Source organism: Peromyscus maniculatus, chromosome 11 (assembly GCF_049852395.1).
Source record: "Peromyscus maniculatus bairdii isolate BWxNUB_F1_BW_parent chromosome 11, HU_Pman_BW_mat_3.1, whole genome shotgun sequence".
NCBI lineage: Eukaryota > Metazoa > Chordata > Mammalia > Rodentia > Cricetidae > Peromyscus > Peromyscus maniculatus.
The window spans coordinates 49326200-49343269 of NC_134862.1; the positions used below are offsets into that span (position 1 = coordinate 49326200).

At 36.5% G+C, this 17070-nt stretch overlaps 1 protein-coding gene across 11 annotated transcripts in view; it reads right to left on the reverse strand.

Annotated features, from left to right (window-relative positions):
• Window positions 1–4656: 4656 nt before the first annotated feature.
• LOC102903013 (complement factor H-like) overlaps window positions 4657–17070 on the reverse strand; it is a 54689-nt gene continuing 42275 nt past the window's right edge. For 2 of the 11 annotated variants that reach the window (XM_042258258.2, XM_076547571.1), the window contains 3 exons: window positions 15152–15340; window positions 14603–14779; window positions 4657–5526 (listed from right to left, as the gene is read on the reverse strand). In XM_042258258.2, the coding sequence (XP_042114192.1) occupies window positions 5519–5526; window positions 14603–14779; window positions 15152–15340 (374 nt within the window). In that variant the 3' untranslated portion in view covers window positions 4657–5518. Of the gene's footprint in view, window positions 5527–8323; window positions 8374–11049; window positions 11141–13712; window positions 13764–14602; window positions 14780–15151; window positions 15341–17070 lie in introns of all 11 variants that reach the window. The other 9 variants (XR_013043304.1, XM_076547570.1, XR_013043305.1 and 6 more) reach the window with 9 other exon arrangements.

Here is a 17070-nt window from a genome sequence, read left to right on the forward strand (position 1 = left end):
AGGAGATACTGTATCAATAATGACAGGGACATGTGGGGAAAGGTAGTATGTACAGTATGTACCACCTTTTAGGAAAATCCAATGGAGAGATATTTTTGTCTCTTCCTTGACGGCTGCCAGTGTCTAGTTCTTGGTTTTGGAGTGGGTGCCCTTGTGTTTAGAATTGTAATATCCTCTTGTTGGATTTTCCCTTTGATAATAATATAGTGCCTTTTGTTATGTCTTCTGATTATTCTTGGTTTGAAGTCTATTTTTTCAGATATTAAAATAGCCACACTATTTTTGTTGTTGTTGTTGTTGTTCTTCCATTTCCTCGGAATTTCTTCTTTTAACCTTATACCTTGAGGTGGTATCTATGCTTGATGTTGAGGTGTGTTATTTGGATGCAGCAGAAGAATGGATCCTGTTTTCTCATCCATTCTGTTAGTCTGTATTTTGTTATTAGGGGATTGAGAAGATTGATATTGAGAGTTGTCAAATAGCAGTGTTTATTGATTGCTGTTATTTTATTGTTACTTTATTGTTATTGTGTTTTTCCCTCCTTTGATTGCTGGTTTGGGATTGTTTATTCCTTGTGTTTTTATGGGTGAAGTTAACCTCTTCAAGTAGCAGTTTTCTGGATTTATAAATAAATACTATTTAAATTTGTTTTTTATCATAAAATGCTTTTTTTTTCTCAGTTTGTTGTGATTGAAAATTTTGCTAGGTAATGTAATATGGTCTGATATCTGTGGTCTCTTAGAGTTTGTAGAATATCTGTCTAGGCCCTCCTGGCTTTTAGAATCTTCATTGAGAAATTAGGGGTTATTTTAATGGGGCTATCTTTATATTTTACTTGGGCTTTCCCCCTTGAATCTTTAAATAATTTTTGTTCTGCACATTTAGTGTTCTGATCATTTTGTGTTGTGGGGGATTTCTTTACTGCTCCAGTATAGTTGGGGTTATATATGCTTCTTTTACCTTGATAGGCACCTCTTCTTTTAGGTTAGGGAAATTGTGTTCTACATTTTGTTGAAAATCCTGTAGCTGAAGTTTTCTCTGGTCCTTTCCAGCCCCACAGACCCCGCAGCCGCTTATAAAATAATCACTCAGAAGCTTATACTAATTAAAACTGCTTGGCCATTAGCTCAGGCCTACCACTGACTTGCTCTTACACTTAAACTCAGCCCATTTCTGTTAATCTATATGTTGTCACGTGTTCCATGGCTTTACCTGTGTGCCATTACATACTGCTCCCTGGGTGGCAGGCTGGCACCTCCTGACTCAGCCTTCCTTTTCCCAGAATTCTCCTTGTCTGTTTATCCTACCTATACTTCCTACCTGACTACTGGCCAATCAGCACTTTATTTATCAACCAATCAGAGCAACCCATTAACAGCATACAGAACATTCCACAGCAAAATCATTTCTGTGCCTTTGACTTAATTTTTCCTTTTTATTTCAGTTATTTGTAGATTTGGTCTTTTCATAATGTCTCAGAGTTCATGAACTGGATTTTTAAAGATTTTGCATTTTCTTTGACTGAAGTGTCTATTTCTTCTATCATTTCTTGAATGCCTGAGATTCTTCCTTCCATCCCTTCCACTCCATTGAAGAGGCTTACCTCTGAAGTTTTTTGTTTGACTTTCTAAATTTTTAATTTTCACTTTTACTGCACTTTGGGTGTTCTTTAGTGGTTCCATTTCTACTTGAACTGTTTTCATCAGTTTGTTTGTGTTTTCACAGACTTCACTAAAGGAGTTATTCACATCCTCTTTAAGGTTTTTGAAAATATTCATAATAATCATTTTGAAGTCCTTGTCTTGTGCTTCAGCTATATTGCATTTCTCAGAGGCACCTGTAGTAGGGTTGCTGGCTTCTGGTGGGATGTTGTCTTGGTTGTTAATTATTGTGTTTTTGTATTGGCTTCGAGGCACCTGTGTTTAGGATGATTCTTCTTGTCTCCAAAGTGGAGTCGCCAGGGAATGAAGTCAGCAAAGGAAGACAACTCACTACAAGTACTGGGCTGGGGATGAGATTCTCCATACTAACCCTTCCATCCTTTGTTTCTTTATTTCCTTCCTACCTTCCTTCCTTCCTTTCTTCCTTTCTTTCTATTTTTTGAGACAGGGTTTCTTGTAGTGATATTTTATTTGTGCTCTAATAAATAAACCTTGCCTGGAAAAAGCCAGCCACTGTATTAAGCATAGAAGTCAGGCAGTAGTAGCACAAGCCTTTAACCCTATCACTTGAAAGGCAGGGATCTATCTGGATCTCTGTGAGTTCAAGGCCACACTGGGAACAGAGCCAAGCCTGGTGGCACACACCTTAAATTCCAACACTAGTTAACCATAAAGGTCTGGAGGACTGTACAAACAGGAAATGACAGCGTTGGGCAGGAAGAGGAAGTGATGTAGCTGGGCAGAGTGAGCAAATGAGATAACAAAACAGAAAGGCATATAAGCATGGGTAGACAGGAAGTAGGTCTCTTTGGAGACTGAGGGTCATTAAGGTGAGGTTGCCTTGGCTTGTTCTAGTCTTCTGATCTCTCAGTTGTTCACCCTAATATCTGGCTCCAGGTTTTTATTTTAATGAGTGTAGATGTAACCAATCGTCTTTTTAAAATAAGAAACACAGAGCCAATGTAAAAGAGAAAGCCGAGAGGTCAGAGCTCAGAGATAAAATCTTACCTCCTGCAGTGCTCCTAGCTTCCCCGAGAGAGGGAGGTACTTCCTGTGTCTCTGTTTAAATAATCTTTCTGTTCTGCCTTCTCATTGGTTGTAAACCCAACCACATGACTGCCTCATCACTGCCTGTAAGTACCGCCCTCCAGGTCTTAAAGGCGTATGTCTCTAATACTGGCTGTATCCCTGAACACACAGAAATCTACCTAGCTCTTCTAACCACCATGCTCTTGCTATGGCTCTAATAGCTCTGACCCCAGGGCAACTTTATTTATTAACATAAAATTAAAATCACATTTCAGTACAAATAAAATATCACCACAAATGAGACCTTTTAAGAGTTGTGTTACAGTTTCTCTTTGTAATCTAGGATGTCTTGGAATTCACTCTGTAGACCAGGCTGGCATCAAACTCAGATGAGACATGCCTACCTGTTCCTCTTAAGTGCTGGGATGTGTCACCATCAACTAACATATCCTTTTTCTAATTCCTTCATTAGCTTGTGTCTATTGATCGAGGAGTTGAGGTCATTGATATTGTAAGTTTTTTTTATTAAGCAGTGTTTATTGATTCCTGATATTTTGTTGTAGTGTTGTGAGTATCCCTCTAATTTTGATTTACCATTCTGTGATTATCTTTGTGTATTCTTGGTGTAGCTAACCTCCTCTCTGAGACTGAGTTTTTTCTTCTAATGTCTTCTATAGAGGTTTATTGGTGAACAAAAAAGATCCTTAAACTTGGTTTCATCATGAATCTTTTTCTCTATTGATTTTGATGAATAGTTTTATTGGGTATTTAGTGTAGGTCAGCATCTATGGTGTTTCAGAGTTGTACAACACCCATCAATGTCCAGAAGGCTTTTAGAGTCTCTATTGTGAAGTCAGGTAATGTGCTTGCTGTCGTGTGTGCTTGGTCTTTATCCCTTTCAAATTTTAAATCCTTTATTGTGCATATTTAGTGTTTTGATTATCATGTGTTATGGGAATTTTCTTTTCTGGTCTTGTCTATTTCCCTTTCTTTGTGTCTTTTATACCCTGAAAGCATCTCTTTCTTTAGATCAGGTGGAATTTTCTTCTTTGCTTTGTAAAAAGTATTTTCTATGCCTTTTGTCTGTTTTTTCCCTCTTTCCTCTATTGACTGGTCTTTTTAATGTCAAAAATTTCTTTAATGTTTTGTGCCTGGATCTTCTTTTCTTCCTTCCTTTATCTTCCTTCCTACCTTCTTTTCTTTTAAATTTAATATTTCTTTTGACTGAGCTATCCATTTTTCTTCTATTGTATCTTCAAGACTAAATTATCTATTTAACTTCATTAAATATGTTGGAGAGGTTTTTCTCTGAGTTTTTGTTTGACTTCCTGAGCTTTTTATTTTGAGTTTTAGTTCATTTTGATATTACTTTAGTGATTTTATTTTGTTGTTGTTAAATTATACTTTCAAATCTGTTTTTTTTTTCAGTATTTCATTCAACTGTTTATATGTTGTTTTCACTGTCTTCATTTAGGCATTTATTGGTATTCTTTTTAAGATTCTCCAGCATATGCACAATTGCCCCTTTGAAGCTCTTGTTTTATTGCTTTTCTCATGGCATGCTACAATAGGGGTTCTGGTTTCTGGAGGAAGCACATTGCCTTGTTTATTCATGTTTATGTTTTTATGCTACAATATAGGCATCTAGAGTTATGCCATTTGACATTCTTCTTGCTGAAAATACTTGGTCTTACCTTTGTTGAGTAGGAGTTTCACACTTGGGTTGCTCTTGCCTGCTCTGGACTCTAACCATGTGTAGTGGCTTTAGGATCTCCAATTCCTAGACATGTGTGGTGGCTATAGGACCCCTGGTTGAAAACTGTTCAGTGGGTCTACATGGAGTTACAAAGAAATGGAGAAGGATTAGAAAGAATGGATGAAAGCTAAGGAACAGGGGAATTTAGGGGATGGGGATGGAGGTAGGCTGGGAGGAGAAGCAGTAACTTGTAACCCTACCAGTTATGAAGACAAACATAGGTTTTATGTTTATTATATTCAACACAATTTTCTTTATTGTTTTGGGGCATAGAGTATGTGCATCTTACCTGTTTGTAAGTTATACAAAATTTTTATAGGTTTTTAATGCCAAAATTGTGGTATTCAATGTACTCTTATACCCAATTAAAATTTGTTCTTTTATATAGTTGTTGTATATTTAACATTATAAAAGTGGTACATTTGAAAATTAATTCACAAAATTCTTATTTATTAATTAGTAACAAAAGCAAAATCACACAAATTACTTATATTCATTAGTAATATAAAGTATGACATTTTGTTCTTTCATATTTGTGAAATTACACATTTTAAAGACTTGTGTTCACTGTGAATCTTGGAATCAAAAGGTGTAGAAGAAGCTTTGGGAAAGTGGTGGATAAAGACAGATTGGGAAGTGATTACATCTATTACCTTGCCACTGATTTTTGTGCTAAGACACATCATGTTTGGGGAGTTTTGAATAAATCACATTGGCCTTTGTGTCAACAGTCTCTCAGTTGCCAGATTAATCACCATATATCAATACAAGTTTATAATAAAATTGAGTTAAACAATACTTCAAAAGTAAAATTGAAACTATTGATAATATGCATACACCTTAACCAAAGAAAGTTGTATGACTAAATTCAATTAATGCTTTTAATATTTTGTATAAGTGGGATAATCAATGTGACCATCAATCCACATTGTATGAAATAGTTGAGATGCTGCTAGATGATATCCATTTTTACACTTAAATTGTTGAGTCTCCCCTGACTCATAATACTGCTTTTGTTTTTCTCTCCATCTGAAAATTAGGTCTTAATTTCCATAATTTCTTCTGATACTATTTATGGATCTAAAAGAAAAAAATTATCAAAAAAATCAATACATAAACCTACAAAGATTCAGTTTTCAAGTAGAGTGTATTATGTTTAAAGCATTCTTTGCTAAACTAAACTAAAAAACTATAAAAGTAGCACATAAAGTTAAATAAATACATAACATTGCATGATGTCAAAGTTATATGTTTAATGTGACAATAAGATTATAATCAAAAACTTCTAACAGTGGTAACTTGCATTTCAAGATATTCATGTTTGTTTTCCTTTAGGGATCTAAGTATTGGGCAAAGTTATACAATTTGAGTTATGTCATATATGATAACCATATCTGATGTTCAATGATGGGACAATCGTTAATAATATTGAGATTACTCTGTTGAAGTCTGTAGCTTCTTATTAATTGTGTAGTAGAAGCTAGATGCCTCAAACCAAACCAGTGACTCATAGCAATGAACACTTACAGATAGAGATAAATAGATAAATGGACTAAAGGATACACTGTGTGACTCACCTGGCCACACTACAGTTTCCATGATACTTTTTAGGTTTGTTTGTTTGTTTTTTTGTTTTGCTGGTTTGGTTTTTGGTTTTTATTTTAGATTTGGTTTTGTTTTGGGGCTGAGGAAGATATTCCAAAATGGGCATTAACCAATAGTGTCAAGTACATATTATAAAGGTTATCACATATTCTGGGATTTTAAAACATGAACATATATCTTCACTAAAAGTATATTTCATGAAAACTCAATTTTAAAAGAAATTATAAAAGTATATTTCAGTTACTAGTTTTTTTTTTTTTTTTTTACCAGTACACACATTTGCTTGTGTATGGATAAGTAGAAAATCAAAGAAGAAAACATTAAATTTTTTTTTGTTTGTTTTTCGAGACAGGGTTTCTCTGTGTAGCTTTGCGCCTTTCCTGGAACTCACTTTGGAGACCAGGCTGGCCTCGAACTCACAGAGATCCGCCTGCCTCTGCCTCCTCCCGAGTGCTGGGATTAAAGGCGTGCGTCACCACTGCCCGGCTAAATATTTTATATAAATGCAAATGAAAACATGAGATAAAACATTGGAAGGAAACACTAAGTAGTGAAAAGACAGGACCATCATCTCAAACTGGAAAAGAACAAAGAATAAAAAAAAAATCTATGTGTTTTCACTTTTTTTTTTTTTTCCTTTTCGAGACAGGGTTTCTCTGTGTAGCTTTGCACCTTTCCTGGGACTCACTTGGTAGCCCAGGCTGGCCTCGAACTCACAGAGATCCGCCTGGCTCTGCCTCCTGAGTGCTGGGATCACTTTGTTAATGTGGAGAAGGAAGCAAATACTAACACAAACACAAATTGTGAAAATCTAAAATGATGAACAGTGATCAAGCCAAAGCCAAATGAGGGAAAGGTAATGAGCTGTGATTTTTTAGTAAAGGAATGTAATAAATTGTAAATAAAAGAAAAGATAAACAGAATGTTCCCAACCAGAAAAGAAATGGGTATTTTACTGAATTTAAACAACAAAAGTCACTGCTGTTAAGACTTTGGAGTTACTGAGAGCTGTGGCACAGAAAAGCAGAGGAAAGAACATGGAGTAGTAGTACCCTACAGTCTCCACAGCCATCCTATAGCTTCTCTGTCCAAAGGCCAGCACAATGTACCACAGTACAAGGCTGTGATGCAGAACACAAGAAGAAAAACCACCACAAATAGTAAGATAGAAGGTTCCCCGCACACCAACAATGTGTGATATTCAAACTAGAAGAGTGGAAGGATTCCTCTGAATCTTCATGATCCTTTATGAAGTTCCCCAGAAGAAGTTTATAGATACTCTGAACACACTAGTTGAGTCAAAAACAAAGCTCTCTAGACAAGTCTAATAAAATGTCAAAGGGAAGAAAATGATTACTCAAACTCAATCTTCCTATCCTGCAGGTTTGCTATCCTAAGCCCTGATGGCTAGAGTTCCAACTTTATTGAGTGCTGCTTTATTCAAAGGATTGTGGTGGAGGTGAAAGAAAATATATTTGTGGCAACATCTTTTCCCCCCAATTAAAAAAAAAATCTTAGAAAAACATTTGGTAATGCTCACTTAGTATCACACAAATCCAAATCTGTGGGATGACAACTAAGAGCATGGAGGAAGCTTGCTGCACTCATCATACACATTGAAAAGGAACATGGTCCCATATGAGTTAATGAAGGCTCTCTTAAGATATTAGAGAAAAGCAGAATTATAGTCAAAGTGAGTGAATTGGGAGGGGGATCATGTCCAGAACTGAAATAACCAACCAGAGAAGTAAAAGAAATTTTGTGTGTAATGTACTGATACATTCCTATATAAAATGAATTTTAAATTCTGATAGTATAAAATGTCTGCAGATTAATAAACTTCTTTTTGTGTGTAGGGGGTTTTGAGACAGGGTTTCTCTGTGTAGCTTTGCACCTTTCCTGGAGCTCACTTGGTAGCCCAGGCTGGCCTCGAACTCACAGAGATCCACCTGGCTCTGCCTCCCGTGTGCTGGGATTAAAGGTGTGCACCACCAACGCCTGGCAGATTAATAAACTTTTAATCAGACTTATTAGATAAAAAGTAGAGATGGCACAGATCACCAATATCAGAAATTATGACAATTATATTATTTTACTCCTTTACCTATTTTAAAAGAATAATTGGGGAAATATTATGTACACTCATGTCAATTAATTCGACAAGTTTACAATGAATGGAGTTAGTAAAAGCCATAGATTATACCACTCACTCAAGAAAAATAGGTAAGATGAATATAGTTGCTTCAGTATGGAAAAACATGTACTAGCTCACCATCTACTGAATACACATAGGATATTTTGGCTGTATACAACAGATCAGAGCTAAAGGAAACAAAATATATAAGTAAATATAAAGATACACCATGCTCATGAATAGAAAAATTAAATTATACAATATCAATTGTTTCCAAATTGATTTCAGAAAAGCATTTTACATTCAAGAGCAAGCTCCTTCTAAAAGTCACATGGCCAGAGAACAAAACAGTAAGAAAATCCTTCAAAATGCTCAAGAATCTAGATATTTCAAACCCAATTTAAAGATTATAAATTGTCTTGATTAATAGAAGTATCACAATTACCGAAGAATAGATTTCTACAATCTATACTTTCTTTATAATTTAAATATTTTAAATATAATTGATTAAAAAATAAAAGGAGTGGTTGTCTAATATTACAAGATATTTAGCCTACAGTAGTCATTAAAGAAATCTGTGATGTTACAGGTGAATGTACAAACACACAGAGCAGTGGAAAAGAACAGCAAGTCAATAACCAGATACAAATAGGACCAGGATATATTTATCAAGAATCAATAGCAATTTCCTAGTGGAAGATAGCCTTTTATCAAATAGAACATCAATAGGCATTTAAATGCAAAATAAGAAAAAAAAAACTTTCTCACACTCATATAAAGATTAACCCAATATTGATCAAACATCTAAATGTAAAATATAAACTTCTAGAACATTTGCTTTTGGCTTAGGCAATGACATCTAAGATGACATAAAAAAATGACCAATAAAGCAGACCATACCAACCTGAGGAACAGGTATGTGGTCTACCCACAGAACTCTCTTAGTCCCTGCATTCAGTTCCCACAGGTTCAGTCCACCACCATCACTTACTTCCTCACTTCCCACACCCACTGTTATGTCTAAGTTCCCAACTGGGTCAGACATCCCCTGCTTAAGTGCAGACCATACCAGCAAGAAGACAGGTAGGCTGCTCATAGAACTTCTCCACTCTCTCGGTTCCCAGACACAATCTTCAATAATCCCTCCACCCCCGCCCCAATTGATGTGTCCCTGCTCCCAAGTCAGGTGGACATCCTCTGCTCACATGTAGACCACACCAGTGAGAAGAACAGGTAGGCGAACTTGACCAAAGGCCATGCCAGAACTCCAGGTAGACCAAATCCTGTGGCATGGTTATTAGTCTCCCCACCTCCAACACTATCCTCAATACTTTCTCCCTTCTTCATTGCCAGGTCCCAGCTCTTCAACTTGGTTAGAGAACCCCTGCTCAACCACAGGCCACACAGACCAGAAAACCAGAGAAAGAAACTGAATCCAAGGAACTTTTGTTCCCCACCAAACAAACACAAACTCAGAAATTAGCACCTAAGCCTTTAGTCACCTGAAACCCAGAGGTATAGATGCCAGCTAAGAATACAATCAACAACCACATGTTGTAGTAATTATTAACACTGATCCATTAGCCAATAGTTTGTGGCAGCTTGGCCCAATGGGCATGGTCTTCTGTGAAAATATGTGACCGGATAAGGAGTTGGGAAGGAAGAGGTGGCCCCTCTCTTTGGCTGGGTGGAGGTGGGAGCAAGCGATGGAGAAGAGTAGCTTTCAGTTTGGTCTCCATCTCTCCTTTGGGAATGAAGAAGTAGCAGTGCAGCTTTGTTCTGTATTGGTGAGTGTACTGTATTGATTTCACTAGTTAATAAACCTGACTTGGTCCCAGACTTACTCTCCTCCAACAAGAGCCAGGGCAAAATGTTGCCACCAAAGCCAAGCTATTCTACTACAGCAAGGCCCAAATATTCCAACACAGCTGTAGTACAAGGAAAAGAACACCAAAACAACTTTATGAAGATGATAGAGGTCCTTAAAGAGGGAGTGAATGAATTCCTTAAAGAAAGTAAAGGAAAAGACAAATAAGAAATTAGAGGAAGTGTAAATCCATTGAAAAGCCAAGAAAAAAACCTAAACAGTAGAAGGAAACGAATTGATGATCATTAATTTCTCTCTGATTCAAAGTTCAAGATTATGAGAACATGGCTTTCTACAATACAATGCTAAAATAAAATGCAAGGGCAGGGCTATTAGTTCATTGGAACAACACTTGGTTAAGCCATGGCCTTAGGGTCAATTCCAGCATCTAGAAAATAAGATGAACTCTTACACTGATAAAACACCTTCAGCAAAGTGGCTGGATACAAGAATAACTAAAAAAAAGTCTATACTCCTCCTATGTACCAATGACAATCTAGCTGAGAAAGAATTCAGGGAAACAACACCCTTAACAATAGTGGAAAATAACATAAAATATCTTGGGTAACTCTAAAAAAGCAAGTGAAAGACTTGTATGAGAAAAACTCCAAGTCTTTGAAAAAAGAAAGTGAAGAAGATGTGAGAAGATGGAAAGATCTCCCAAGCACATGGATAGGAAGAATTAACATAGTTAAAATGGCCATCTAACCAAAAGAAATCTACAGATTCAATACAATTTCCATCAAAATTTCAAGACAATTCCTTATAGTTCTTTAAAGAACAATACTCAACTTCAAAACAATAAAACACACAAACAAATAATAAATGGTATGACTAAAATAATCCTGTCTAATATAAGAACTTCTAGAGGTGTCACCATCCCTGATTTCATACTGTACTACAGAGCTATAGTAATAAAAAACATATTGTATTTACACAAAAATAGACAGTATGATCAATGGAATTGAGCCAAAGACACAGACATAAATTCACATACCTATTGATGTGTGGTTTTTGATAAAGATGTCAAAAATACACAATAGACAAAGAAAGCACGTTCAACTAATGGTGCTGGTCTAACTGGATGCCTGCAATTAGAAGAGTGCAAATAGATTTATATCTATCATCCTGCACAAAATTCAAGTCCAAGTGGATCAAAGACCTCAACATAAACCCAGTTACTCTGAACCTGATAGAAGAGAAAGTAGGAAGTAGTCTTGAACACATTGGCACTGGAGATCACTTCCTAAATATAACACCAGTAGCACAACACTGAGAGAAACAATTAATAAATGGGACCTCTTGGACTTAAGTTTTGTGTATGGTGACAGATATGGATCTATTTGCAGCCTTTTACATGTTGACATCCAATTATGTCAGCACCATTTGTTGAAGATGATTTCTTTGTTCCACTGTATAGTTTTGTCTTCTTTGTTGAAAATCATATGCTCATAGGTGTGCAGATTAATTTCAGGGTCTTCAGTTTGATTCCATTGGTCCACATGTTGGTTTTTTATGCCAGTGCTAAGCTGTTTTTATTACTGTAGCTCTATAGTGAAAGAGCTACTACATATCCCTGAAGTCAGGGATTGTGATGCCTCCAGATGTTGTTTTATTGTACAAGATTTGTTTGGCTATCCTGGATTATTTGTATTTCCATATGAAGTTGAGTATTATTCTTTCCAGGTCTCTGAAGAATTGTGTTGGTATTTTTATGGAGATTGCATTGAATCTGTATATTGCTTTTGGTAAGATTGCCATTTTTACTATGTTAATCCTACCTATCCATGAGCATTGGAGATCTTTCCATTTTCTGACATCTTCTTCAGTTTCTTTTTTAAGGGACTTAAAGTTCTTGTCATACAGGTCCTTTGCTTGCTTAATTAGAGTTACCCCAAGGTATTTTATATCATTTGTGGCTATTTTAAGAAGCTTTTGTGGGGCAAAGGACATGGTAAACAAGACAAAATGACAGCCTACAGAATGGGAAAAGATCTTCACCAACCCCACATCTGACAGAGGGCTGATATCCAGAACATATAAAGAACTCAAGAAATTAGACATCAAAATACCCAACAGTCCAATTTAAAAATGGGCTATAGAGCTAAACAGAGAATTCTCAACAAGAAGTTCAAATGGCTGGAAGATATTTAAGGAATTGCTCAACATCCTTAGTCATCAGAGAAATGCAAATCAAAATGAGTCTGAGATAACACCTTACACCTGTCAGAATGGCTAAGTTTAGAAACACTGAAGACAGCTTATGATAGAGAGGATGTGGAGCAAGGGGAACATCCTCCCCTGTTGGTGGGAATGCAAACTTGTACAGCCACTTTGGAAATCAATACGGCGCTTTCTTAGAAAATTGGGAATCAATCTCCCTCAAGACCCAGCTATACCACTCTTGGGCATATACCCAAGGAATGCTCAATCATACCACAGGGACTGCTCAACTATGTTTATATCAGCATTGTTTGTAATATCCAGAACCTGGAAACAACCTAGATGCCCTTCAACTGAAGAATGGATAAATAAAATGTGATATATATACACAATGGAGTACTACTCAGCAGAGAAAAACAATGACATCATGAGGTTTTCAGGCAAATGGATGGATCTAGAAAAAATCATCCTGAGAGGTAACCCAGACTCAGAAAGACAAACATGGTATGTACTCACTCATAAGTGGATACTAGTTGTAAAGCAAAGGATAACCAGACTGCAATTCACAACTCCAGGGAGGCTACCTAGTAAAGAGGACCCTAAGAAAGACACAGGGATTGCCCAGTGACAGAGAAATGGATGAGATCTACATGAGCAAACTGGGGTAAGGGAGGGGTAATGGAGTGCAAGGGTAGGGGAAAAGAGAGCTTAGAGGAGCAGGAGATCCCAGCTGGATCAGGAAAAGATTGGGTGAACAAGGAAAGAGATACCTTGATAAATAAATACCCCATGGGAACAGGAAGAAGCATAATGCTAGAGAGGTCCCCAGGAATCCACAAAAATACCTCCACTGTAGAATACTGGCAATGGTCAAGAGAGTGCCTGAGCTGACCTACTCTGGTGATTGGATGGCCGAAACCTCTAACTGTCATGATAGAACTCTCATCCAGTGACTGATGGAAGCAAATGCAGAGATCCATGACCAAGCCCCAGTTGGAGCTCCAGTTGTCCAATTGGCAAGAGAGAGGAGGGATTATATGAGCAAGAGATATTGAGACCATGACTGGAAAAAGCACAGGGACAAATAGCCAAACTAGTGGAAACACTTGAATAATGAACCAATAGCTGTGGAGCCCCCATTGAACTGGATCAGGCCCTCTGGGTAAGTGAGAAAGTTGATTAGCTTGAACTGTTTAGGAGGCCCCGAGGCAGTGGGACCAGGACCTGTCCTTGGTACATGAGCTTGCTTTTTGGAACCTAGGGCCTATGCTGAAACACTTTGTTCAGCCTTGGTGAAGGGAGGAGGGGATTGGACCTGCTTCAACTGAATCTGCCAGGTTGGGCTGACTCCCCAGGGAAGACATTGTCCTGGAGGAGGTGGGAAGGGGGGTTTATTGGGCATGAAGCCTAGGGGGGAGGGAGGAGGGAGGACAGGGGAATCTGTGGCTGATATGTAAAATTAAATTAATTATAAAATAAAAATATATAAAAAAAAACCTCAAGTCCAAGTGGATTGAAGAAGTCAACATAAATCCAGTTACAGTGAACCTGAAAGGAGAGAAAGTATGGAACAGCCTTGAATATACTGGCAAAGGAGACAACTTTCTGAACAGAACATCAACTAGTGTCTCAGGCACTAATATCAACTGCGAAACTGAAAAGCCTCTGTAAAGCAAAGGACAATGTCAACTGTCAGTTGGACAAAAAGGCAACATACTCACTTTTTTCAATGCCAATGACCTGAGCACTATACATGTTTGAACTGATTCTTGAATAAAAATGAATTTTCAGAGATGAATCCTTGGAAAGTGAGCATAAAAATGCCATTTGTTTTAGGATCTTGTTGAATTATTTAGAGAAAAAGCTAAAGCAATCTACCTGGATATAACTTTAAAAAAAACTTAAAAAGATACATAAAGATGAAAAAGTGATATGTTAATATACATCAGCCCAATTAACAAATTGGGAGAATATGTAAAATTAAGAATATGAGCAAAACTAGCATGAAGGAAAAACTACTAAATAAAACTCAGTACATATTTTAAACTGATTACTAATATTAATCATATAAATATTCAAGTCTTGAGTAAATCAGTGGTATGTGCTGCTATTATCATTTGTTTAATTTTAAACTATAATTTTATAATTACTATGACTTAGATGACAAGGAGGTTTCAAAGCATGTTCTACTATGAATTAGCCAAAATTTACCCAATATTTTGTTTTATTATGGCCTAATGTCTGTTAGGTGTCTTTACTTTTCTATATACTTACCAGTAACCGTTGGTATTCACTTACATACATTAGAAAAGAACTATTTTGCCACAGTTATTATAGATGGAATGGGAAATCAAGCGCATCTTGTGATCTCAGTGCTGGTTACTTACTGACACGGATGCATTTGGGTTGAGGAGACCAGCCGTTCTCTGTACATGTAACTATGTCTTGACCATTTGGAGGACTGTAGCCAGGTTGACAATTGACTTTTGCAGACTGGCCCTCTGTATATGATAGGTCCCATAATAAAGATTTTCTATTCTCCACATTATGGAAATTACATTCTCCTAAGAGCCATAAGATGGTAAATTAAAAATGTGAAAACATTAATTTATTCAAAGAAACTAAATTAAAATTTATCATTACAATAGTTAAATGAGCATGCATGATGTTCAGTACTCAATTGTTTAAAAGAATACCACTTGTCTTTAGCTTTTATAAAAAAATATGCAAGCAATAAAGGCATTTTCATAGTCCCTATTTTGGACATTCATTTCATGAAGAACTGCTCATAAAGGTCAGAAACTAGTCTTTTTGCTCAAAAACTCTTCTGTCGGTCTAATTTTTGCTATGAGAGACTTAACTGTAATTATGTATGTGCTTTTCTCTTTCTACTCTTTGATAGAATTAAACATGATTCAATGCAGACATTGACTTACTGACGCATGGAACTTGTGGCTCCCAGCCTTGTCCAGTGCAGATAATGGATCTCTTATCTGAAGATATCTTATATCCACTGTTGCAGTGATAGAAGAACCACTTTCCTGCAGGTACTGGGAGGAGCTGCCTGAGATAGTTTTCATCATATAGACGTCCATTTTTGATTTGTGGAAAATCACAAGGTTCTGCTTGAAATAAAACAAAAGAAAACAAAGCGGAAGTCTCTTTCAGTACTCCCGCCCCCATCCTCTCACCTGTTTCCTCATGTTCCCATTCCCACCCATCCTCAGTCCACCCATGAAATCTCTTCTATTTCCCCTTCCAGGAAGATCCAGGCATCCCACCATGAACCCTCCTTGTTACTTAGTCTCTCTGGGTCTGCGGATTGTAGCATAGTTATCCTTTATTTTATGGCTAATTCCGCTTATGAATGAGTACATAATATGTTTGTCTTTCTAGGTTTGGGTTACCTCACTCAGGATGATTATTGTAAAATAAATAAATAGGTAGATAAACAAACCAAAACAATTTATATATTTAAAAAAGAGAAACAAATAAACAAACAGGAAAGCATGCGCATCATAGATAAGCCATTTGATCAGTAAATTACTTTTAATTAATTAAAATAACTACATGAGAAGACCGAGTATGTCCATGACAAGGAAACAAATGGAATTCTGGCAACTGAGGTATGTGAGGAGGTCTTTCTTCATGTAGCCAAGTTATATCTTAGAGCTCACCAGAGAAGTGAATTAGAGATATTTGTTAATATATAACTTCTCATTTAGCATTTGAATTAGAACAGAAATCTAACATCATTACGTCATATTGAAGTATTATTTTATTTTCATATTGAAACACTATATAGTTTGATGTATTAATAAGTTATATGCAATATTTCATTAAACTTTAACTCTTCATGTTATTATTTTAAATAATTAGCACTTTTAATATCAGGATAGCATTAATCTTTTTATGAAGTAGGATTGTACTTTAGAGAACCTCACAGCCATTATATTCACAAACTCAACAATTACAGATACCACAATGAATCTGCACAAGAATAGAAAATCAACATGTAGGCACAAATGGAGTAAGGTCTCAGGGAACCATGGTTCTCACCTCTGAGCCATTTCAAGCTCATAGATTCAGGAAAAGGGGAGGAGGTCAGTACTCTCAGGTCTACATCCACCCACCAGTGAATAAACCTGGTTCCAAGGGACAGTTTCAATCCAATGTTACACATATGCTCTGGTTAAACTAAATACATCATCATATCAAAACTCAAACTTAGGAACCTGGGGAAAAGATAGGCAAGGATGAGGTGTTGTTGATAGAGTTGGAGGCATGTGAGAAGAAAGAATATTGAGAATCCATTATATACATGTAAGAAATTATTAAAGAACTAAATTAAAAATATAGAAAAATTACTAAACAGTTTCCTTTTAGTTCTCATATGTATTAATAGTATTTTGTAATGAAACTAGCTTCTTTTATATATTTATCATATAATATATTTTATATATTTTCCAAAATCTTGTGTCAGCTACAAGCTTGGCTCCTCACTGCAGCTCCTGTTGGGAGATGGTGTAAATTTCAGGAACTGCTGGCCAGCTGAAGTAACTTAGGTCACTGGGGCTATGCTTTTGAAGGGATATTTGGATGTTGGCTTTTCCTTTTTAGTTATGTTTCCTGGTGGAGAGGGGGCAAGTAGCTTTGCCTTAGCACGCAATCCTTGACATGATACTCTGCCTGCCACATGTCTAAAGTGGTGGAAGTCACTACAAGTGTAAATCAATCCTTGTTCTAAGTTATTTACTTCAGTAATATTGACACAAAGCCAAAAAGATGACAATAAAGCGTTCCTTGGCCACTCCCTTTTTTTTGGCTTAGGGAATATCAGGCTTAAGTATGATAC